Below are 24,724 nucleotides of genomic sequence, written 5' to 3' on the forward strand. Positions count from 1 at the left end.
TTGAGCAGATTCCATACAGTATACCAACTGGTGCGCATGGTGTCATATACCAAACATCTCCCACTATTCATTGGTGGCAAGTGGGAATCCCCATGCACAACAACCAAATGTGGATTGTGCATATGATTCTGGTCTACCACCAATGGAAAGTGGGAGATACACAATGTCACGTGTACCAACTGGAATGCCGGAGAGGTGATTGAATCATAAAAGCAACATGATAGCCAACAAACATACACTGATATGAACAAACATGAAAACTGACAGAAGATTCGTCGACTTCTGTTTTGGCTTGGGTAAATAAGGGGCATTGACTGGGTTTTCGTGCTTTTCTTATGCGGATAATCTCATGCTTTTCCTTTAGAAGACTTCGTGTAGAGTTTTCATAGAGTAGCTTTAGTATCACAGGTAGATGACAAGATACTCTTGATTGGTGTTGCCTGAAATATTCCGCAATATCCTTCATCAGCAGAGTATTTTCTGCAACTTAGGAGCTTTAATAATCAAAGCTTTCCCTGTTGTCGGAGTTGCTCCTGTTGAAATATACATTAAATCCAGCTTAAGAGAGATATCATGAAGCAAAAGAAAGAGGAGAGAGAAGAGAATGACAGAAAAGACCTGCTATAAGCAAGCAACAACTCAAACACCATGATGAATCATGGAAAAAATGGAAAATAATCAGATCATGTTTACATCTCAAGTGGGTTTTCAGTAACATGCCCTCATTAAATGAACAGTGCATGAGGTTTTACACCATCCCAGACCACTGCACTTGACATAACTCGGAACTTCGAATCATTCTCTTTGCATTCCTGTTGGCAGTGGTCTGAGCAGAGGCTAGCTAATTCTGAAGGCTTGATTCCACATGCCCACCAAGCTGCTGCCAACCCGGTGGGACTGACCGTGTAGTGTCCCATGCCCAGAAAATGAATGGTACAATCATCAGGTGGGACATGCATGTCATATCGTGTATTAGACACCTTAACCATACATTCTTTCTGTAGATGTGTGGCCCACCTGATGATCCGGCCACGCTGACTTTTGGACCAAACATCTAAAGGATGGGTACCAAATGATGTATGGCTTGTATTTGCCACTTTTGGCTTCATTTAGATGGGCGTGTAGGGACTGGCGTGCAGAAATAGCAAACCTCTTGTCAAGCAACAGAGATCGATTAGAAATCCATGGCACCAGTTAAGGAACATGCAAGTCTCTGTCATGTCATATCCTTCTATTATTGGATCATTAAATCCACAAAATGGCATGTACTATATTTCTATTGTGAATTATTAAATGTGATTGAGCAATGGAATTAGGTGATTATAGTAGCATGTTACTGACCTCCGTTACAAACAAGGCATGGAATCCATATGGAACTCTACTAGGTAGCTCAACAACTGCAACTGGATCAGCTGACATTGTTTTTGCATCGATTACATTGACTTCAGATTTCCTGTGGTAATAAAAGTTGAAGAGAATTAACCAAGAAACATGTTCTTGTGAGTCCCCACAAAGAAAAACAAAGACGATTGCAACAAAGATGATACTTCTGGTTGAAGAAAATGGATATCATTGCTCATTATTCATGTTATGATGTTATGCATTACAGACAGGCATACTCAGCAATACATATATTTCATCAAATCTTAAGGGTATGTTTGGATGCAATGTTGAATATTATTTGCCTAACAACTAGGAAATGAAAAATTATATGTTCCTTAACCTTCTCATTGAGGGTATTCACTCGAAATAGAATGACCTAATGATCAAGCTGAACTTGAAAGGACAACTGAAATCTAAGGGCCACTTGCTTTATGAATACTGGGAAACATCATTAACTTTTGTCATTTCCACATTATCAAACCGAATAGAGGAAATGAAAATAATAGTAGTAGTAGTAGTAGAAAGGAAGTAACCCTAAAATTCAATTCTATGCTAAGGAGCATGTTCATAGAGTGTGCGTAGCTAAATGAGAATGTTGAGATGGATGAGTGGCAAGGCGAGGAAGGCTAGAATCCGAAATGAAGGCATTCAAGGGAACTTAGGAGTAGCACCATTATGTCGTAATATGAGGGAAGGTATACTTGGATGGTTTCATCATGTGCAATAGAGATGAAGAACTGAACCAGTAAGGAGTGGGCTCAAGTTGAAGGCTCTAAAAGGGCAACAGAAAGGCCCAAAAGGATGCGGGTGGATGTGTAAAGAAAAGACTTGATGGCCTATGGTTTAACTGAGGAGGATATGGTCCTTGATAGAATGGAATCATGGAACATGAATCATGCAGCCAACCTCAAATTGTTGGGACAAAGCTGAGATGATGACGATGATGATTCCAATTCAACTATCATGTGCATCCAAATGCTGTGTAGATATCTAGAAGCCATCAGTAGACAATGTATACTCTAGTTTTTCTCCAAATTTACCATGATAAACTGATTTTTTTGCAGTCACGGAACCATTCCCACATCCAAATTCTACTCATGACCCTCATGATTAGTATAGAACTGACACTTGACAATAGTAACGCAGAGCCGATGGTATAAACATTTTGAATTTTTTACATTTGAGTTTTTTCCAGATAGGGAGAAACAAATGAACTTCTATGTTTTAACAATAGGAAAAGGAAATTTAGAGAAAATAAAAATCACACAATCAACTCCTAATCTTAACAGTATAGTAAATGGGGAATCACCAACCTTTCTGCATTAGCAATTTCTAAGGAAGTTGGGTACACTTTTTTCATTTCCGCAAATGCATGCACAAATTTATATGCATGTCTAGAAGTATGAAAGAATATACAAAATCATTTAGGAGTTAGTTAGGGGCATTACACTGTTACAGGAACATAGCATATATACATGTGCACATGAATACTGACATAGGAATTATAGGATCCTCAACCTGAAGCTTTGCACAATAATACTCAGGTTTCATTTCCCACAAGTGAGGCCAATGGATCAGCAATCCAGATCATTGGTCTATCACATCTCACTGTGGATATCTTAGCCACCAATCTTGGGACTCTTTTCAGTTGAATGTGGATCATTGTTGTGTTTTCCTTAATAATCTATTCTTAGGCCAAAAATAAAAGGTTCGAATGTCCCACCAAATCTCTGGCCATGGTCCAACTGTGTGATACAATATTTAATGGTTTGGATTTTGGAACTTTGGATTACCGAGGCCTAGGTAGCACCCATCAGCACAGAGAGCCCAAGAATATTGTAAAAGGCCTTAGGTTGAGGACCCTATACTTCATCATTCTACATATATGTGTGCAGATATGCATGCACATATGCAGATAAACATACAGACCTAAATGCATATTGTCGAATGTATGTATAAGAATATACAGAACTCCTAAATGATTCATTGGTACACCATGTATATACATAACTATTATATGAAGCCTGGTGCTTTTAACAGCTAGTTTCAGGAAATATAGTCACCAATTAAAATGTCACAAAGAACTTCGCTTTGAAAAATCAGGCAAGTCACCATGTTTTTCTTTGGTTTATTTTTTTTTTTTTTGTAATTTTCTTCATAGACATGTCCAAGGGTGTTGTTAAAAGTGAGAACAGCTGCAGCATGAAGTGAGACTAATGAGTTAACAGTAGCAGTGGAGTGGGTCTTTATCAGGGTTAGCAAATGCTAAATTGGAGGTTTGCAGGAAGGCTCCATAGTGGGATTAAAAATTAGCAGAACCAAGACAGTTGAAAAGCAACTTTAGTGAGAACATTTATAGAGGCAAGGCTAAAATTGATGGTCAAAAGATTCCTCAAAAGCAATTTGTTTCGCTACCTTGGCTCTACTTTCAAAACAATGGGGAGATTAATGAGGATGTTTCCAAAATAATTAAATCTGTGGAGATGTGCTTCTGGAGTAGTATGTGATCACTGCATACTAATGAAACTTAAGGGAAATTATATAGTGATAAGTATTCAACCATCTACACCATATGGGGCACAGTATTAGGCAGCTACAAAACAGTATAAGCAGAGTTTGAGTGTTATAAAGAAGAAGATGTGGAAATGCCTGTGTGGGAATACGAAGGAGAGAATTAAGAACGAGGATATCTGAAGCAGCTCAGTAGTAATCCAAATAGGAGATAAAATGGGGAGCATATTGAGATGGTTTGGTCATGTGCAATGAAGAGTGGAGACAGCTCCGACAGTGGAGGTTGGCATGGATTAGGGTTGAAGGGTCAGGAAAGAGGATGACAGGACGACCAAAAATGACTTTGATTGAGGTGGTGAGAAGGGAAATGAAGATAACTTACTGAGGATAGAGCCTTAGATAGGATTTACTGGTGAAATAGGATTTGTAAAGGAACCCCCAAATAACTGGGACAGGGCTTTGCCTATGATGATGAAGACATTTATTAATGTCTTTCTTAACTGTGATTTGCATAATTGTTTCTATCAAGTCCGCCATCATATGTGCAAAATTCCAACAATGTGCATTACGATCCAGATGAGAGACATACCCTAAGTTATCAATCATATCCAGTGATGTGATCAACATGTTGGGAACATCATCATTATGTTCTCAAGCTGTGATAAGTGATAACTGCCCCTAATTTATGTACGACAAACAGCTATAGGATGATGGTGGTAATGATTGCGACGAAGATGACATGACAATAACATTTCCAGTGGTGGTCATGGCGGTGAGAGGAAGAAGTAATAGTTACCCGGTGTTCTCATCATGTACGAAGAATATCAAGTAGCCATCATCCTCTTCCGAAGTGATACCAGGCTTACAAGGAACAAATATTGCCTCTGAACCAAATCTTCCAGCTCCCAACTCAAAGATGCCTGGAATGTTTCCTCCAACTTCAAGCTTTGATTTCCCAACCTCTGGTTCTGCATGCAAATCAAACTTGATGATGCCTTTGACCTTTGTAATGTTGTCAAGAAATATGGTTCCATAGACAAACTGTTGTTTCCTGAATTTACGAAAGATAACTAATTACATAGGAAGATGATTAAAATAACTTGGGCCTTCAATGAAGTTAGTGAACACCCAAAAGATAACAAAGACACCATTGATTTAAAAAGAAGGATTCTTTTGAAACATTTTTAAAATGGCTAGATACCCCAGAATCTTGACGGTGTATCTTACTGAAAAAAAAAAAAAAGAAGACGAAAGAAAAAGAAAAAGAAAAGAAGAAAGATACAACTATATCAAAATGGTGCACTAATTGACAAACCACTCCCCACAGAAAAGAAAAATGTCACTGCAAAAGATACCCACTATTGGGTACATCTAGAAACACGAAATGAACTTCCCATTGAAAGATGTTTTCGTAATTAAATGTGAAATGTACATTATAAAAGCATTTGAATCCAAAATATTGGCCACATCATGTGAAAACAAATAAACTACCCCATTGAAAGGATGACTTCATGAATTTCCTATTATCAGCAATGGTGGTGATAAAAGAGTGCAATATACAATTGCAGGACTGCTTGTTCATCTAGAAGACTGGTGGAACTATTAACTATAGAAATTGAAGTTAATTGGTCCTTGGGTATCGAATTTCTTTTCCAACACTGTCTTCCAGAAATAAGAAGCGAGTTCTCACATTTTCTCCTTCAAACAGTTTCAAAATCTACTGCATTGCCAACATCGAAGGGATAAGGAATAAAGATATACCTGCCAGTGTAACTCTCGTTAATCCGAGGAAAATCTACAGCAGATGCTGATAACTGCTTTTGTGAAGCAACACCAGTTTTCATGTTGAATCGCATTTCATATCTGGCTCGAAAAGAAAACAAAGAAACAAAAAAGTTAGAAACACCGGCGAACAAGATTTTCAATGATAATTAACCAATAGTCAGAATTGCATACAACTCATTTATGAAGTTTTTAAGCTTCTCTTTCACAGGTCCGCTGACCATGTCCAGTTCAGGATTCTCAATTCGACAAGTGACCAAAACAATTTCATCCTCCTCCTCCCAAGCATTGGCTAGTACAAGAAAGCAACTGAAAGTATTAAAAAAGACCCAAAGAACAACTAGTATTTTCCTATTCATGAAATAACAAACAAGTTTTCAAGAAAATGATACGAGTTCCCTGGTAACAAATATATTCAAAAGTTCACCCTGTGAAATGCCGAAACCATGAGTATCCATGGTATTTTGACTAAGGGCATTAAGGAGTCAATCGGTGATGCAAGCTAAATGTTAGATGACAATGGATGGTTCTCAATGACTTGATTGGCCATTCCAAAAACTCCCACCAGTGAGCAAAATGTTATATTCAGCATCAGGTGTTGGAGAATAAATAAAATAAAATAAAATAAAAAGCTCTTCAAGTCAAGAGAATGATATGTGCATCCATGTAACCTGATGTAGAATGCCATGGGATTCATCAGCTTATCCAGTATCCTACATGGATCTATATTGTTGTTGTGCACCAGATAAACGATTGAAGCGTGTGGGTTCAGATCTTGATGAGGTTTGTTCATGAGACAGAGAAGATATTAGTATTCCATAAGCAGAATGAGCAAGAAATATTCAGTATCGGAAACCCCAACAGAACTGTGTTCTGTTCTTGTGTCTTGATTACTTGGAAGTCCAAAAGGAATTGGCAGTCTTGCAACCTAAACTTGAAGGATAATATCAAACCAATTAACCTTCTTTTGTAACCTCAATTGTGCATGTGAAATTAGTAGGCATACAGAATAGAAGGGAAATTCACCAAACCAAACATGACTACAAACTTTGTAAAAAACCAGCTTTGACTATGGCTATTGAATTCAATTTGACCGACTCACCATGAAGAATTTAAAGAGCACTAGGAACTAGATACTATTACATCAACATTCTTTATATCTTCTCCTCGGACCATATCAGGTAATTATTGTCATTTCTCTTAGATAAATTTGCACATATGCGCACATGCATTTGTATTGTTTCCAATAAAAGAAATTCTTTTGTTTCTTCCAAGCATCAATAATTAAGCATATCCAATAAAAACATGTGTCAAGGTAATGCAGGCCAGCCAATAGAGTAAATCAGTTAAAGTGTTAAATTCAAATCACAGACACACAACAAACAGATCTCAACTCTGTCAAGATACAAAAAGATGCCTAAGGTAACTGAGTGAAAAAGCAAAGTCTTCCCACTAATGATCAAGATTGAAGAATGGGAACATGCTGCAAAGGACTTGAAACACAAACACACATCTGGGACCCCTCAGTGCCCAGGCCAATTAACCCTGCTTGATATGACATATAGGATTATGATGCAAAATGCACATCAGGCATAGTAAGCTTGAAATATTTCCCAAGACATTGTTGTTGGTCTGTTAAAGGAAAGAAAGAAAACTCACCATTATGGAAGATAAAGCAATTTGGGAGCTCAAACCATCTGATTTGAAGCTCATCTTTTGCATATCGTGGGAGTACACCAAAGCGAGCTTTCTTTGTTGCATCAAATGAGAAGATTAGCTTCCCACCCTTCACCATTTCCTGAAAATAGGAGTAAAGCAAGAAAAGAATTCTAGTTAATGTAATGGAACTAGCTTCACAATTATTGATTGCTCCAAACATTAACAAGAGGCATACATATGTAATAACAATCTAGTCAGAAGCTAGAAGTGGTTGATTCTGTGAAAATCATCAAAGACACCTGATCGACCTCTGCACAATCTCTCTTGCAGAATAAGCAGGGCCCATACGTTTCGGTAGGGTAGGCAATCAAGCTTGGTTCGGTACCATGACCAAAAACTCAGGATGCTTAGGCCAATTTCATCAATGCAGATAACTTCTATGATGTGGATTGACACAAATAAACTAAATCTATCCTTACTCAAAGAACTAAATGAAAGAATGCTATATTCACCACTAAAAACCATTACTGATATGATAACTAAACCACTTATTGCAACAGTGAGCTGATCCATGCTCTTGTCATACATAATTACTAATGTTATAGCAAAAGGATAGCTTGTAATCTACTGAAAAAACATGCACTTAAAGCACTTCACCCAAGATTTCTGGCCTTCAAAGGTTTTTGGAAATTTGCTATTTTGAATGATGAATCTTCTCATTCGTGTAACTCAAAAGCGCTATTTCAATAGAGATTTGGTAGTTAGAGAAAACTTTCATAATAAAATCATAGACTGGTTATAGTACCTTTGGTCTGAAGTACAGAGGCAGATCCATGAAGATTGTGTAGTTTTCAGTGATGGCAAAGTCATGCATCATGACAGGTTCTGATATTGTTATTGGCACTGGATCCAGCATGACACCATCCTTAGTAATTACTCGATAAGTAACATATGGTGGATCATGTGAATAACCAAAGGTAAACATCTCATCTGCATCCAAAGTTAAGATCAGTAAGAGTGTGTTTTACCAGAGTACTATTTAAGAAACAAATTTGTTCCCTGAGATGGGTTTTACCAGTAAAAGGGTCGACTTTCGGGTGAGCAGTGAAAGAATGGGACAATCTCTTGTCATAATCCAACAACCCAAGTGTTTGCAGATCACCATCTTCCAGAACTCTAAGGACATCTGCAGAATGCAATAGAGAAACTTATGATATACTATTTGTATGGTAGCCTTGCAGGGTTGAAATGATGACTATGTGTACAAGAATTGGTAAATAGACCTCTTTTTTTCACAGAATTAAATTGCCACTAGATTTCAGTAATCCCATGGATGACATTGAACAGACTGAAATGATGATTATGGGTGCAGTAATGCGGAACCTCAAGCAGTGGCTATGTTTACGCAGTTCTACCCAAGTCAGAAACAGTGGTAATATCCAAACATGGATTCTTATCAGTGGATAATATTTTTAGAATCAAGTAAAAAGAAAAGCTCACACAGCATTTTTGTACTTCTAAAAAAAAAAGAAGGAAAGAAGGTTCAAAAGAAAAGTAGAAGCACTCTAGGAATAATAATAGGGTCAATCACAAGAAGACTTACAAGGCTTATCAACTTCTGAGAGTGCCAAAAGTTTACCCCGATGATATATGAGAGCTGTATTACCTGGCATAGGGTTATAACAATCGGTTCATTTCCAGCATGTGTAATGCTTAAGTTTCAAAGAAGATTATGGATGGAAGAATGCTTTGAAATTTTAATAGGTATGTAACAATTATTCTAGAATGTTGCGGCATTGAAAGAGAAAACAAGTGATAAACTATCATAATGGGCACAATTAACAGGCTTACCTGTCCCTGTTCCATACGAGACATCCAGAACTTTCAGTTTTGCTCGAAGAATTTGCATGTTAACCACAAAAAGTCCAAACAATCCCTTAAGGTCACCAATCTATAGGAAAAAAAAAATTTACTGTGATTATGCGAGTTCAAAGCATACTTCACTCAGTCACAGTTAGTCAAGATGTATTATTCCCAAGTGTTCTGAGTCCAGAACTAAATAATTCCTTCCACTATTCTGATGGTGCAAAATCATGATTTCCCACCATCGTAAACAGCAAAACAGCTGAAATAGGGAAGAGAAGGTAGCAATATGTGACTAGAGTACCTTCATAAATTTTGACCCTCCAAAGAACTCTTCTTGCTTAAGGCGTGATGTCTTTATGTAACGTGAAACATAGGTAGCTTTTCCATCTTTGATACGCATCCCATGAACCATTCTGCAACATTGCAAGGATATCATCAACATTTTTAGTTATTATACTACTTATGATCACATAATTCAAAAGGGAAAAAAGAAATGAAGGATTTAAGAAGATAATACAAGGTATGAGGAGAAGAAAATCATTCAACATAATCTCATTGAAACAAAAATGGTACAGGAATTCATGTCTTTCTCATTGACCTCAGAAAAACTTTTTTAGGCTTAATCTAAAGAATGTGATAAACTGATATTAACACTAACCAGTCATTTACCTTGCAAATATTTTAGTAAATGTCATTAATTGTGTTTATGTTTGTCAATTAATGTTTTTTGCGTGTGTGTGTGTGTGTGTGGGGGGGGGGGGGGGTGTGTTGTTGTTGTTAGATTACATAGTCTATGGTGTACGTGTGTTGCGGTGTATTTGAGTGTGAGAGTGCGTGTATTTTCAGTGGTCTTGTGGTGCACCTAATCCTTGGAGATAATGGTGCATCCTTTTTATTTGATTTGCATTTATTTTGAGCTTGTCTTTTGTAACAAGTAGTCTATAAATAAAAGCACGTGGGGGGAGAAAGATGAAGAAAATACTCTCTTCGCTTCTCTCTTTTCTTCCTCCCCACGTCATTCAAAATGTAGTCTCCTGAGTTTAACCGATAGATCAAGATGAAAACCGAGAGGAGCTGAAAGATTTTCTGTATTTGAGACAACTCAAAGAGGTTGAATATATAGAGATTACAGTCATCTATACAAGGAAAATAATAAACTCAAAATCCTCTATATAAGGTATACTAGCTATACAAGGTATACAAGATATACAAGGCATGTGAGCCTGTCTAATATCCTCCCTCAAACTAATACTGGTAATCGACAAGTAATAGTTTGCCAACTACAAATGAGTGACGTGTAGAAGTGAGGGACTTGATGAGAATGTCAGCAATCTGATCATGGGATGCAACATGTGGAAGAGAAACGAGCCCAGACTGAAATTTTTTGCGGATAAAGTGACAGTCAACTTCAATATGCTTCGTCCGTTCATGAAAAACCGGGTTAGAAGCAATCTGAATGACACTTAGATTATCGACATGGAGTGAAGTAGGATTCTGCAGAGGAATGCCCAAGTCAGAAAGAAGTCCACGTAACCAGACAAGTTCACTACACACAGCGGACATCGCCCGATACTTGGCTTCTGTGCTCGATTTGGAAACAGTGGCCTGCTTCTTACACTTCCAAGAGATGAGAGAAGTGCCGAGAAAAATACAGTAGTCAGTGGTAGATATTCGTGTTAGAGTGCAACCGGCCCAATCAGGATCTGAATAAGCACGAAGGTCCAGAGTCGCCGTAGAGGAGAAGAACAGTGATCGATCTAGAGTTCCACGTAGGTACCGTAGGATGCGCAACACTGCAGTCATATGAAGAGTCTGAGGAGCAGAAACAAACTGATTGAAGACTTGGACAGCGAAGGCAATATCAGGACGAGTCATAGTTAAGTAAACCAGACTCCCAACCAAACGGCAATATAAGTCGGGCTGTGCAAGGAGATCACGATCATCACGGCTATAATGAACGTTAAGTTCTAAGGGAGTCTGAACTGTCTTCTGATCCGTCAATGATGCTAAGGCGAGAAGATCTTTGGTATATTTACGCTAGCTGACCAGGATCTCACGTTTAGAACGTGAAATTTCAAGCCCAAGAAAGTATGTTAGATAGCTGAGGTCTTTCATCTTGAAGGATGATTGCAGAACATCCTTTAAAACCGAGATGCCAGTAGCATCGCTACCAGTCAAAAGTAGGTCATCAACATAAACGAGAACAATGACAATTCGGCAAGCAGTCATGTGCAAAAATAAGGATGGGTCATGACTACTTTAAGTAACGCCAACACCTGTAACAACATCGTGAAAGCGTTGGAACCATGCCCGAGGTGCCTGTTTGAGGCCATACAGGGCTTTCTTTAGGTGACATACCTTATTGTCAGGGATTAAAGAACCAGGAGGAGGTTTCAAATATACTGTTTCTTGGAGGTCTCCATGAAGAAAAGCATTTTTCACATCCATCTGAGCAAGTGGCTAAGAGCGAACAGAAGATATGGCTAGAAGAGTACGAACAGTTTTCATCTTGGCCACGGGAGCGAATGTCTCATCATAATCAATTCCGTATTCTTGTTTGTATCCCTGAGCGACAAGTCGAGCCTTGTATCAATCCAATGATCCATCAGACTTGAGCGGGCGGTCGAACGAGCAGGGATGGTGGCCGGACGCAGCAGGGATGAGGGCCGGACGTAGCGGAGATGATGACCGGATACAAGGATGGTCGGATTTGACAAGTGGTACCGGTTTTGGATCAGTGAAGCTCTGATACCATGAAAACTGAGAGGAGCTAAAAAAATTTCTGCATTTGAGACAACCCAAAGGGGTTGAATATATAGAGATTACAGTCATCTATACAAGGAAAATAATAAACTTAGAATCCTCTATGCAAGGTATACTAGTTATACAAGGTATACAAGATATACAAGGCATGTGAGCCTGTCTAATACAAGAATCATCTTTACTCACGCAATTACCATCAGAGTTGTAAATTAAAGAGGCTTATTTGCATATATGGAATCGATGAAAAACAAAGGAAACGAAAAATGACAACAATAAAAATAAGCCATACACAATTCTCAAGGTGAAGAACTCTGCAAAAATCATTTCCATGTAGACTTCAAGAAATGGCTTAAAAAATATACCTCATAATCACATATATGGATTGATGAACTTGAAACTTGGGTGAACTAAAAGGAAAAATTCAAGCCTTGATGTTCAAGCAGCCCCATAGACTGTAGAAAACAATGTAGAATTATGCACATCCAATGAACTAAATGACATGTCAAGTTAAACTATTAAAAATAGGACCCACTACTTACACTAATGCAGGACAAATAACCACTATCTCTAAAAGCTTGAATTGCTAGAGCGTGGTCCCTTCATCTCATAGCCTAGGTCAGGCCCTAGGTCGAACCCCCCTCATGAGCCCCACTTCACATGGGTAGAACTATACACTTCCAATGAACTAAAAGACATGTGAAGTTAAACTATTAAAAATAGGACCCACTACTTACAATGATGCAGGACAACTAACCACGTGCTCTAAAAGCTTGAACTAATAGAGCTTGGTCCCTTTATCTCATAGCTCGGGTCAGGCCCTCAGCCAAATCTCCCTCGTGAGCCCCACTTCACGTGGGTTTCGCCTCACACGGGCTGCCCACCCTGAATGTGCCATCACTTTACACAAGCCACCCCACTCGAGTCTGGTGTGAAAATGCTCCTACATTAATCACTCCTCACCAAAGCTTGAATTGATAGAGCGTGACGAATCAATCTTTTTGGCTCATAGTTCAGGTCAGGCCCTCGGCCGAACCCCCCTCGTGGGCCCCACTTCACATGGGTCTCGCCTCACATGGGCCGCCCATGCATTAATTACCCCTCACCAAAGCTCGAACTGATAGAGCGTGGCAAATCAATCCCTTTATATCATAGTCCATGTCAGGCCCTCAGTCGAACCCCCCTCATGGGCCCCACTTCACATGGGTCACTCTCGCCTCACACAAGCTACTCACTTCACATGGGCCGCCCACCCCAAGTGTGCCCTTGCTTCACACATGCTCCTGCATTAATCACCCCGGTGAAGAGTCTCGAACATAAGACCTCCCACTCTGATACCACTTTTGACGCATGACAACTAACCGCTTGCTCCAAAAGATCAAACTACTAGAGTGTGGCAAATCAATCCCTTTATCTTATAGCTCAAGTCAGGCCCTTGGCCGAGCCCCCCTAGTGGGCCCCACTTCACATGGGTCATGCGTCACATGAGCAACCCGCCTCACATGAGCTGCTTATCTTGAGTGTGCCCCCACTTCACACAAGCCACCCCACTCAAGCCCGGTGTGAAAATGCCCCTGCATTATAAACCCTCTCCTTTGATATACATGCTACTTCTTTCCAATGTTTTAAATATCAACGATATCGGCCGATATATCCCACGATATATCTTGTATCCCACCTGTGCGATACGAAATGCATGGGTAATGCCGATATATCCCGGATGTTCGATCTGATGAGCATTTTCAATTTCCAATTCCTTTATTTTTGTTGAAATTATGTTAAATCAGTGTCAAATGGTTACAAATCAATTAGTTCTTCATGTTTTGGATGAAAAATCATGGAGTTGGAGCTTTGATTTCAATATCCATTGGTTTTTCATGTTCTCCATTTTTTTTTTTCAAAATTTTCCTTCAACTAGCCGTTAATTGAGACAAATGTCAAAGTATTTAGAAGTATTTGATGAAATGATCATCACATACACTCTAATTTCGAAATTTGAGTGTAGGTGGTCCGATTTGGGAATTTTTGAGAAAAATTGAAATTTCTGCAATTTCACCCAAATTGCTTGCAATGTTGCACTCCAAACATGAAGTCAAGCATGTATGAGGCCTGATCTACTGATTTGTTAAGATCTTGTCAATTTTTATTTTTAATTGAAAATTATGAAAATATTTTTAAAATTTTCAAAATTTCCCTTGAACTAGCTATCAATTGAGACCAATTTCGAAGTATTTAGGAGTAAATGATCATCACATGCACTCTAAATGTTATGGATTCAATTTGAATGTAGTTGCATTAGTTCAATCAAACAACGCATAGCTTGGGACCCTATACAAAGGAAACCTATTATGTGCACTTCTTTTTTAAGATGTTATGATTTAAAAGTGTATATCATGGTCTTTTTTAACAATCCTTGAAGTTTCATTGAAAAATTCAACCATTTCCCCAATGTTTCCCCATGTTTCCTAAAAAGTACGATAAATTACCCGATACAAACGATATATGCCGTACGATAACCGATACGTATCTATATCCCAAGGGTGCGATATGTAACGCGATACCGATATTTTGAACACTGCTTCTTTCCACTTTTTATGCAAGAATAGCACCATTTTTGGTGTTATACAGCATTAAAAGTGAAAAACAAGAAGAAGAAGAAGCACTCACATTAAAATGAGAAGGGTAAATATCAGTTACCTTCGCAATATTTGCTGATACAAATCTCTGATGTGATCTATTGACCCATTTAACACTTTCACCAACAAAGAAGATGGCCCTTCAACTGGCTAAGATTTAAAAATCAAAATTTAATGAAAAAGACCCACACAATCATAAATTCTCAAAGCTAACTAAACCTCCACCAGTAAGCACTTGAACATCCAACAAGGCCAGCGTCGAGTAATCATATGTAACAGTGGAATATTTTTAAAGAGAATATACAACTAGAAACTCTATGCGGTGAGTTTCATAACAACGAAAATCAAGCAAAAACTCTTAATTGATCATGCAAATTGATGTAGAACATGATAAATATCAAACTAGGCACCCAAATATCATCCTTGTGGTGGAAAATGTATTAAACCACCATTGCATTTTCAGTTCTGTGAGAAAGAAGAGAAACACGCACCCATCTCCATCAAACCTGCACATAAATAGACAGAGAACCATCACAACTGTAGGCTCAGGGAACTACTACATTCCAAAACATGATACATGAAGACTGCTATTTTCTCATTGTTAAGGCCGTGTTGGGATGCATTATGAATTGAATAGCAATAATTGGTTTAATATAGTGAAAACGGGCAAATAGCAATTACCTTCCTTAGCATCTGCATGAGCAACTCAGCTCCAAATTGTGATTGCATTACTTTCATTTTGGAATCAAAAGTGAGGGGTTCCAATTTGAGGCTAGCTAATAATGAATGCTAGGGAACTTCATTACTGTTTCTTTATTTCCACCCAATTGAACTGAATTTCTATAATTGAATTCATCTTTGCATCAAAACACAGCCCAAATCCCTCCAATGGCTGTAAATAAATTGCCACAGTAGTTCTTCAAGGTTCAAAATGACAATTCCACTCACAGATGGAATTTTGGAATTAACTATAGAACTAGTATTAAGTATACATCCTTTTACAGTATTTGAAGTTTGACAATCCTAGTGGACCAGGAAACTAAATTTGACAAGGCCAAGCTTAATTGGCATGCATGTCAAGGCATATAAAATTTTGTACATAATCAATGCATAGAGAGATTTGTTGTTGCACATATTTTTAAGTGTATTATGTACATATCTTCAAAGTCCAACCAGTTGATATATAGATGCACCAAGGCGTATACTTAATGAACCAGTTCGGTGCACCCACACCATCTTACCACGCAACCCACCTCCATTGGATTAGGATAGGTGAGCCTCATCTGCACTGTTGGATAAATGGTCCTACCTAGGATCGCACATGAGACAAAATCCACTCTGATGAGATCATCCTAACAGTCCAATCATGAGCTTAGATGGAAAGACAGAAAATACAGATGCTGCTCACTATCAGTGGCCATAAATCCATTGATGTCGTCCAGCCAAGACGATTTTTTGGCAATGGGAACCCAATATTCACTCACCTATCCAACAGTCTTGTTCAGTATTTCAAATAGTGAATAGAGTGTAGTGCAATATTCGCCCCTCCGAAGCATCAGGCGCAAGCTACATAGAGTGTGCCTTAAGCTACAAACAACTTCTAAATTTTTAATTAAGGTTGTGCTTGGTTGCACCAAATGTCATTATATTTCATGATATTTTCACTGAATTAGACAGATTAATCATGAAATTTCATAATATGGTGCAACCAAACACATCCTAAAATAATAGGAAAAATAGAGCAAAGATTAGTAATAAGGATAAAGAAATAGCAATGGAACTGCTTTAATACTTTTACTTAAAATATTTTACTAAAATCATTGAAAACATTAACTAATTTTTATTGAAAATAGAAAAAAAATTGTAACAAACAATCAAAATCATTAATTAAATTTAATGTTTAGTGAAAAAATAACTTGTACTGTAAGCTACATGGTGTGTAATGTAGGTAACATAACATGCAATGTATGCTAATTAGCATGTAGCGTAGACTACACGTGACTTAAGCTATTTTCATGAGCTACCTAGCATGAAGGCTAAGCTACATTATGTAGCGTAAACTACACACTACGTAGTGTAAGCTATTTAAAACATTAGTCTACTTAAGCTATTTTCATGAGCTACCTAGCATTAAGGCTAAGCTACATTATGTAGCGTAAACTACACACTACGTAGTGTAAGCTATTTAAAACATTAGTCTTGATTGAATCTTTAGGAACCCAATATCAAAGGGAATAGTGTCATTGGCTCTGGAATGAGCGTTAGTATTGCCAAAATTTGCTGGTTTATCATATACAGGACTGAATAGAGATTGGGAATCAATTATCTGGTGCAACTCAATGATCAAGTCAATGAGATCTCGACACCCGAATCATAAGGAAATGCACAAGAGTTACAACACCCCCCCCCCCCTTCAATCACATTTTTTTAGGTTTAATGAATTTGTCCTTTTTTTTCTTCCTAAAAATAGGTATAGATTGATCAAAGGTAGAAGCTGTGAGGGCCACCTATCCAATACATGTGATCAGGACAGCACCCATATCAATGGCCATAAATTCATCAGTATCATCCAGTTGGAATGATTTTGGCCATGGAAATCCAAGATGGGCCCACCAACCCAACAGTCTAAATCAATCAAAGGTGGGGCACACCTATCCAAAACAGGTGATCCACACCATAATCTGTGCCAAGGAGCCACACTTTCATGATGAATGGACAGTTTTTGGATGAGGTTGCTAGGTAGGTCTTACCCCTTATCCCCAGCACATGCTGATCTTCACCATTCATTTGGTTTATCCCACTATGGACAGTCTACATGGTCAAAATCCCACACATTAGAGATCCTCATTGTCCATGCATGGATAAAAAACTGGAACACTTTTCTAATACACACAGATTGGTAATGATCTTGGTGATTAATGTTTCTGCCGTATGGCCCATCTGTGGGAAACCTTCTATATGGACAACCAAGATCACCAAAGGGTGGAGCAGAGGGGTGTAACTCCCTGGCATTTCTCCTCTCCAATATTCCATTCATCCAACAGGCATTATTAAAAAACATGGATCTAAACAGAATTCCAATGAAATCTTGTGAAATTCAAGGCCAAGAGAAGAAATGTACCAGTGAAATCCAGCAACTGGAGCAAACTTCGGATTCGAACCCACTCTAATAAACTCCCCATTCAAGCATTCCTGTTCAAACAGAGAACAACAACATTACATTTTACTACCAACAACAAAGCATCCCTGAACACCAAAATAAATACTGAAAATACATCCAAATGCATCAAAAGTCATGAAAATGTCTGAGCTGGATCTTAAAGTATAGAAAATCAAAGTACTGGCTGTAATTTTAAAACCAAATTTACTAAAACAGACCTTCAAGTTGCAACTATTATGATTGTCAACCAGTAAATACTCCCTTTGATCTTATTCTGAAGTTAGGGTGCCTTTGGTTGCACCAAATATCATGAAATTTAATGATATATCATTATTAATCAGCCTAATTTGGTGCAAAATTTTATGATATTTCATGAAATTTAGTGCAACCAAATGCACCCATAATTAAAAAAATAAATAAAATGAGGGAATGGTATAGTCCAATTCAGTATGCTAGTATAGTAGAAAGTCTTATGTACACGACAAACTGCACACTGTCAGACATAGCCTATGAATTTTATGGATCTGATTCCAATCCAATTCATGTAATTCCTGTAGGAAAAAGTAGATAGGCTTAGGAATCTCGACTTGAATGGTGTATTTCAGATGTAACAAAGGAAGAACCAATTCATCCACAACGTTGGAGTATCCAAATGAATCTAGGTATTTATACAGATGAGAAGAATTCAGAGAAAATACAATATTAAGAAGATGAAAAGTAAAAATAAAATCTGAGAAAATTTTACATCTTTGATCAACATCTCATCATATAATTATATATAAAAAAAAATACCAAAAAATCCCACCCAAAAATAAAAAATGTTTCAATTTATTTATTATTATTATTTTTTTTAAAGAGTAAAATCTGCACAGAAAAATCATATGCTTCTACTCAAAACTTTAAAAAAAAAAAAAAGAGGACATAACTGTTGGAATTGATGGGTCGCACATGTCATTCTTGACCCTAGCATTGGATTGGACGGATTGGATTGATCACATGGGATACAGGTGGGGCCCATGGATGTGTTGCGTGTATAATATTTTGTGAACCCCAGAGTACCGCCTCCTTACTAAAGACGGATAGTTATGATAGGTTTCTTCATGTGGGGCAAATCTGTCTTTTGGACAGCAACGGTGACACGAAATCGGATTGCGTAATGAGTTACTCAGTAGGCTTTTATTGTACTGAGTAACCTCAGTTGGGCCCACTGTGAATGTATGTGGTTTATCCGCACCGTTCATTCATTTTCCCCCCTAATTTTAGGGTTCATCCCAAAATGGAAGTATATCCAATGCTTAAGTGGACCATGCCACAGGAAACATTATGAAATAATGTTTCCACCGTTGAAAACTTCCTAGGGTCTATAGTGATTTTTATTTGTCATCCAGACTGTTAATAAGATCACAAAGAGATGGATGAAGAGAAAAAACAAATATGAGCTTGATCCAAAACTTTTATTGCCTCCAAGAAATTCTCAATGGAAGAGGTTCAATCACACTGTTTCCTGTGGTGTGGTACACTTGAGCTTTGGATATGCTTCTATTTTTGACTCAAGCTCTAAAATTATCTGTTAGAATGGATTAACGGAGTGGATAAAATAAATAAATAACGGTGACGTGCCTCTGCTCTCCAATCTGTTATATCTCACTATTTTAGAACCAACCCGATAACGTGTGATGATCTTCGAAATACGATTTTCTTACAAAAACAACTAAAAAAGGGAAAGAAAAAGAACTCAAAACTCGGGAATTTTCTAAAAACGATTAAACAACTAAAAAGGGGAAGAAAAAAGACTCTCTTTCTCACACCGGAAGATGTCCTCTGACGATGAGATCCTTGCAAGGAGGCGTCTCCTCAAGCACCGGCGCGAAATTCCCCTCCAGGTAATAGTTCGCCTGCGACGAATCGTACATCGCCCAGACGATCAGCTTCTCCAAAGCATCCACAAACTTCGCCGCTAATCCCTTATTCGGCCGCGGATTAACGGCCACGATTCCTCCTCCCGCATTCGCGCGCTTCTCCTCCTTCTCATTCTCCTTCTTTTCCAATTCCATCTCTTTTCCGCCAGGAGAGAAACGAAAATCTCGCGCTGTCTCGTTATTCTCTCTTTCTGTGTAGAGCGTCCGAGCTGAGAACTAACATCAGCTTCTTGTTATATATGTCTCTGGCCAACGACGAAACCGCCAACGTAGATTCTTTAGTGTAGATTCTTTAGTGGCTATAAAAGCAGCTGCCCGGCGTTTTGTGATTTGTGAAATGCAACCTGTTTTACCTGAAACTACGACAATGCCCTCGCAGTGACTCTGGTTTGATGGACCAACGGAATCGTTTACCAAACCCGTTCTACGCAGCGCGTAAAACAAAATGTGGGGCCCACATGTGCGAAAATCGAATCCGTCCATAAGGAGAGATCCCTTACGCTATCTATACATTGAAAAATCAGACTCGATGGGAGAACTCAGGTGGGCCACACCAAAGTGAACAACGTAAAAATGACGCTATCTATACATCATGGGTGGGCCCATACACCTTCGACATATGGTAATTACCATACGTTCAAAACAATGTTATCATTCTGGGTCGATTTTATTTTAATTTTTTTTTTAATTTTTTGGTGCAAGATTGGCGTCCAGCCAAGCCCGGTGGCTGCCTTTGATGAATGTGAACCATTCATCTGCCGGGTCCCACAGTGAGTGGGCCATTGGTTGAAATAGAAAATAGGGACTTTTATCCAAAAATTCCTCACAATTTCAGGTTTTATGAGAAAGTGCCTACAACTTTTGGTATTAACGAAAATGTTCCTCCGAACCTAAGGGCATGTTTGGAAGCGTGGATTTTGAACCCTGGATTGGAATCCCCTGACTTTGAAATCCTCCCGTTGGATTTGCATCGTGGATTCAGAATCACTGTGATCCAAAAGTAGTTATGCGTAGTATATTGGTAAGGATTTGAATATAATTACTAAATCAATTTTAATATCTCTAACCAGTGTATATATTAGGGCTGAAAGTCAGGCGGGTTCAACCCGACCGACCCGTGACCGGCCTAACATTGTGTTGGGCTCAGGCAAGATGTGTTGGGTTTGGTCTCGAGCTTGCCCGACCCAACTTGAACCCAATCGTTGTATAAGTTATAAATGATAATTGAGTGTGAATCATCCACGTTGAAGGTAATAGGAAATTCTAGTGCCGTCGGGTCTTATTGGTCCACACCATTTTCGATGACTCAAGCTAACAAGGTATGCTAGATTTTTCTCTCTCGAATAGATTGCATGCTATACAACATGACTTTTAAACAAGTAGTTCTATATTTTAGCTTATTTGTTTAGGAAAAAATGAAGTTGTTTACCATAAATAGCTACACATATAATTAATAAAATCATATGTACAAAAAATAAAACGTGTATTGAAATATAATAGACTAATGTAATAACAAATATATTAGCATGTATCCACCTAACCAACCCGATAATGTCTTTCCCGCGCACAGGGATTTTATGTGCATGGAATCTTATTAAGCCACGCAATCTTGCAAAAATTTACAAGCAATTACTTAGTTAATATCGAATTTACATTATGGTACCTTTTTCAAAGAAGCTAATTAGGTGCAACTCGCGCATCACTCAAGATGGTGCACCCCTTACTATGGGGCCCATCTTAACGCATGTATTCTATATCCACACCGTCCATTAGTTGTGCCAAATCATTTAAAGCATGAGGTAAAAAATGAAGAAGATCCAAATCTCAAGTGGACCATACTATAAGAAATAATGGTGATTGAATGCCCTACTATTGTAAACTTCTTAGGGCCTTGGCGGTAATGTTTATTTCTAATCTTGATAAGGTCACGTAAATCTGGATAAAGGGAAAAAAAAAACCAAATATCCACTTGATCCAAAACTTTTGTAGCCCATTAATGTTTGATCACTACTTTTTCCTATGGTATGGTCCAATTGAGAATTGAATCTCTTTCATTTTGGGATCATGCTTTAAAATGATTTTGCAAAAAAAAAAAGAAAAAAAAAAGGACAACATGGATATAGAATACATGCATCAAGGTGGGCCCCGTACAGTAAGAGCTACACTATCCCAGGTGAGGTAGGTGCACCTAAGTCGCTCTCCATTATGAAAAAGCTCTTTGCAAATTTCTTTAACATTTTTAGGTGCAGCCATTTCTTAAAATGCCTTGATCTTAGAAGGGTTGACTCCATACCCCTACAGCTAACTATAAATAAATCCTAATCACTTTCTACACCAAATGTAACATCATTCAATTGCCTTTCATTATCTTTCATAGGACCGGCAGCAGCTCGAGAGGGCTCACTATGATACTCACGTGAAATCAAACCCAACCATTAGATGCAGCACCTCTTTTAGGCCTAGTTTCCAAAAATCAGCACCTTTCATGATTCAAGTGAACGATGCAGAAGGAAACAGTGCACAAGGGAGTGGGAAACAATGCAAAGGTAATGCATGCCCAAGCAATTTCTCTTGGTGTCAACTATATGGATCAAATAAGGCCCTGGGCTTTAGGCCCACGCTTAAATTATGGTGTGGCATCTAATGGTGGGAGTGAATTTCATATGATAATCTTGGTAGGCTCAGTAAAAATCAAGGATGGACATATCTCTAAACCTATATTTTTTATTTTATTTTTCTGATGTGGTCATCTTATCACAAATCAACATGATATTTTATCCCTGACATTAAAGTTGGATTACATATCTAACTATTCAAGTGGATTTCACATGCATATCACGGTGTGCCCCACCAAAAATCAAGTGAATGCCGAGACAATCAAAGAATTTCCAACTCACGGTCACCAGTTCACCCGGTTGAAATACAGGTTATGGTCCACCATGGGACATCCAACATGTTCAATAGATTGGACCCACTATAGGAAACACTTTATGCAAAACTCAGCCCTATCCACTCATCAATTGGACCACACTTGTATTTTGCTATTAAAAATGGCTACAAATTATTTTCTATGGTATCCCTCACTTGATGAGTAGATAAAGGCTGATTTTTATATCAGGTGATCCTTATGACAGGGTTAGGAGGACTGTATGTCACAAGCACTTAATCGGTGGAAGTTAAGACCTTTAAAAACAGACGCCCACCCTTTCTTTGATGAGCCCACCGTGGTATTAATTTAAGATCCGCTCCTACCATTAAATATGTAATCCATGTTAAGCTTAGATTTATTATTATTATTATTATTATTATTATTATTTAAATCAGGATAACCTGTGATTCAGGCAGGCCACACTAAAGTAAACAATCGAGAGAGAAGCTCACCCTATTTTTTATAGGGACCACCATAATTATCATATTAAATCCACTCCAACCATTATATGCCACACCATAATTTATCTCTAGGGCCTCAAAGTGGGGTTCATTTGTGAATCAAGTGGGTCACACTATTGTTTTGTACACCATTGTCAATTATGTGGTCCACCTGAATCATGAATGAAGCTTATTTTTGGACCTTAGCCTAACATAGGGTGATGCACCTGGTGGTTAGGTGGATTTTACATAAGCATCATGGTGGGGCCACTCGAGCCCCGTAACATTTGCTAGCACAGCCAATCAAACATAGCATTAAAGAAATCTAAATGATAATACTTCAGTTAATGAGGTAGTTTTATGAAGCCTTTTAAAAAAGGAATTGGAATATAAATTTGATATTACTTGGAATTCACATTTCCGTAACTTAATTGAAAGAGCGCTTATCATTCCACTGCCTTTCGTCAAAGCCCTCTTGATGCGCGCTAATGGGTGTTAGTTCGGATGGACCCGCCATGATTTTTGTTACACACGTTGACATCTAACGCATGTTTGAGGCATCTCTACGGTGTAGATCATTTGGCCAAAAGATTGGTTGCATTGGCCATGCATCAAGGTAGGTTACTCTTACCCGAAAACAGCGGTCTCCTAACACATCTCTACAGGCGGATGCACATGCAAACCAGACACTTGTATGGGACATCCAAGCCGTGTGTCAGGTGGGACCAATGATCATCTTGCCAAAAGATCAAACCCATCTGGCAAACTGGCCTGATCTTGTGGCAGATGATCTAACCTCACAGCAATCAAAGTAGACCCATTAGGAGGGATACACAATATTTGTTTTGGGCCCAATGTGTTTGAAGTGGTCCACTTCACAAAGTTCTCACTAAAACCGTTAATCAATCCATAGCATCCATATCATGTACCCCAATTGTTAGGGGAAATAAAAAGGCAAAAAAAAAAAAAAAGCATTGTAAAAAGATGTGCTTTGTGGACTGGGCTCGGACTAACCGTTTTGGACCGCCCTTAAGGTTTTATTTTGTGGACTGGGCTTGTACTGATCTCTGCAATGGAGCCCAACAGACAAATGGTCAAGATCAGTGCACCATGATCATCAATACATATCCTAGGCCTTGAAGATCATATACAACTGCCCAAACCCCAATCAAGATCTTGCTTATTCCAACAGATTACATTCAATAGTCCAAAAGAGTAGTCTACTGCTCGGGCACTGAATAGCATGAAATCCCTTCATTTTTGGGTTTAAGGTAAGCAGCACACAACGAAAACAATAGAGGGTCTAAAAAACTTGGTAGCTTGTTTTTTGCCCAGAGATCTAGGCACTGCTCTTTGTGCTACACGTGCCATGTTTGCACATGTGGCTGCATATCAGAGGAGCATGTGGGGAACACGTGCGGGGCTGGCTGACCTCTTTTCTAAAAATAAGTAGTCAATCATTTTTGCTGTGAATTCCAAAACGTAAAATGCTCAGCAAGAACTAGTAGCATTTTCTAAGTACCAAAAAAAAAAGGAACTAGCAGCATTTTGGTTGCACGGTCCAAAATTCTGTAGGTGTTTCGCAACTTTCCATCATCCAAACCATCCATCAGGTGGACCCCGACTGTGGATCAACCGTTGAGAATCCTGGCCATATGCTAGGTGGCCTGTGAATGGAT

The 24,724-nt window shown here is 38.4% G+C and overlaps 2 protein-coding genes across 2 annotated transcripts in view; both read right to left on the reverse strand.

Moving 5' to 3' along the window:
• Nucleotides 1-196: 196 nt before the first annotated feature.
• Nucleotides 197-19,896, reverse strand: LOC131221269 (carotenoid 9,10(9',10')-cleavage dioxygenase-like). The gene is made up of 14 exons (XM_058216473.1): nt 19,566-19,896; nt 17,719-17,789; nt 15,089-15,103; nt 9,503-9,614; nt 9,187-9,286; nt 8,939-9,001; nt 8,411-8,521; nt 8,141-8,325; nt 7,336-7,474; nt 5,851-5,968; nt 5,656-5,757; nt 4,691-4,945; nt 1,342-1,453; nt 197-533 (listed from the first exon to the last, which is right to left on the reverse strand). The coding sequence occupies exons 1-14, from the start codon at nt 19,809-19,811 to the stop codon at nt 504-506; spliced, it is 1,659 nt and encodes a 552-aa protein (XP_058072456.1). The 5' UTR covers nt 19,812-19,896; the 3' UTR covers nt 197-503.
• LOC131221260 (carotenoid 9,10(9',10')-cleavage dioxygenase-like) overlaps nt 197-24,724 on the reverse strand; it is a 47,523-nt gene continuing 22,995 nt past the window's right edge. Inside the window, exon 14 of the mRNA XM_058216468.1 lies at nt 197-530. Coding sequence (XP_058072451.1) covers nt 466-530 — 65 coding nt within the window. The 3' untranslated portion in view covers nt 197-465. The remainder of the gene's footprint in view (nt 531-24,724) is intronic.

The sequence above is a fragment of the Magnolia sinica genome, chromosome 1 (genome assembly GCF_029962835.1).
Source record: "Magnolia sinica isolate HGM2019 chromosome 1, MsV1, whole genome shotgun sequence".
NCBI lineage: Eukaryota > Viridiplantae > Streptophyta > Magnoliopsida > Magnoliales > Magnoliaceae > Magnolia > Magnolia sinica.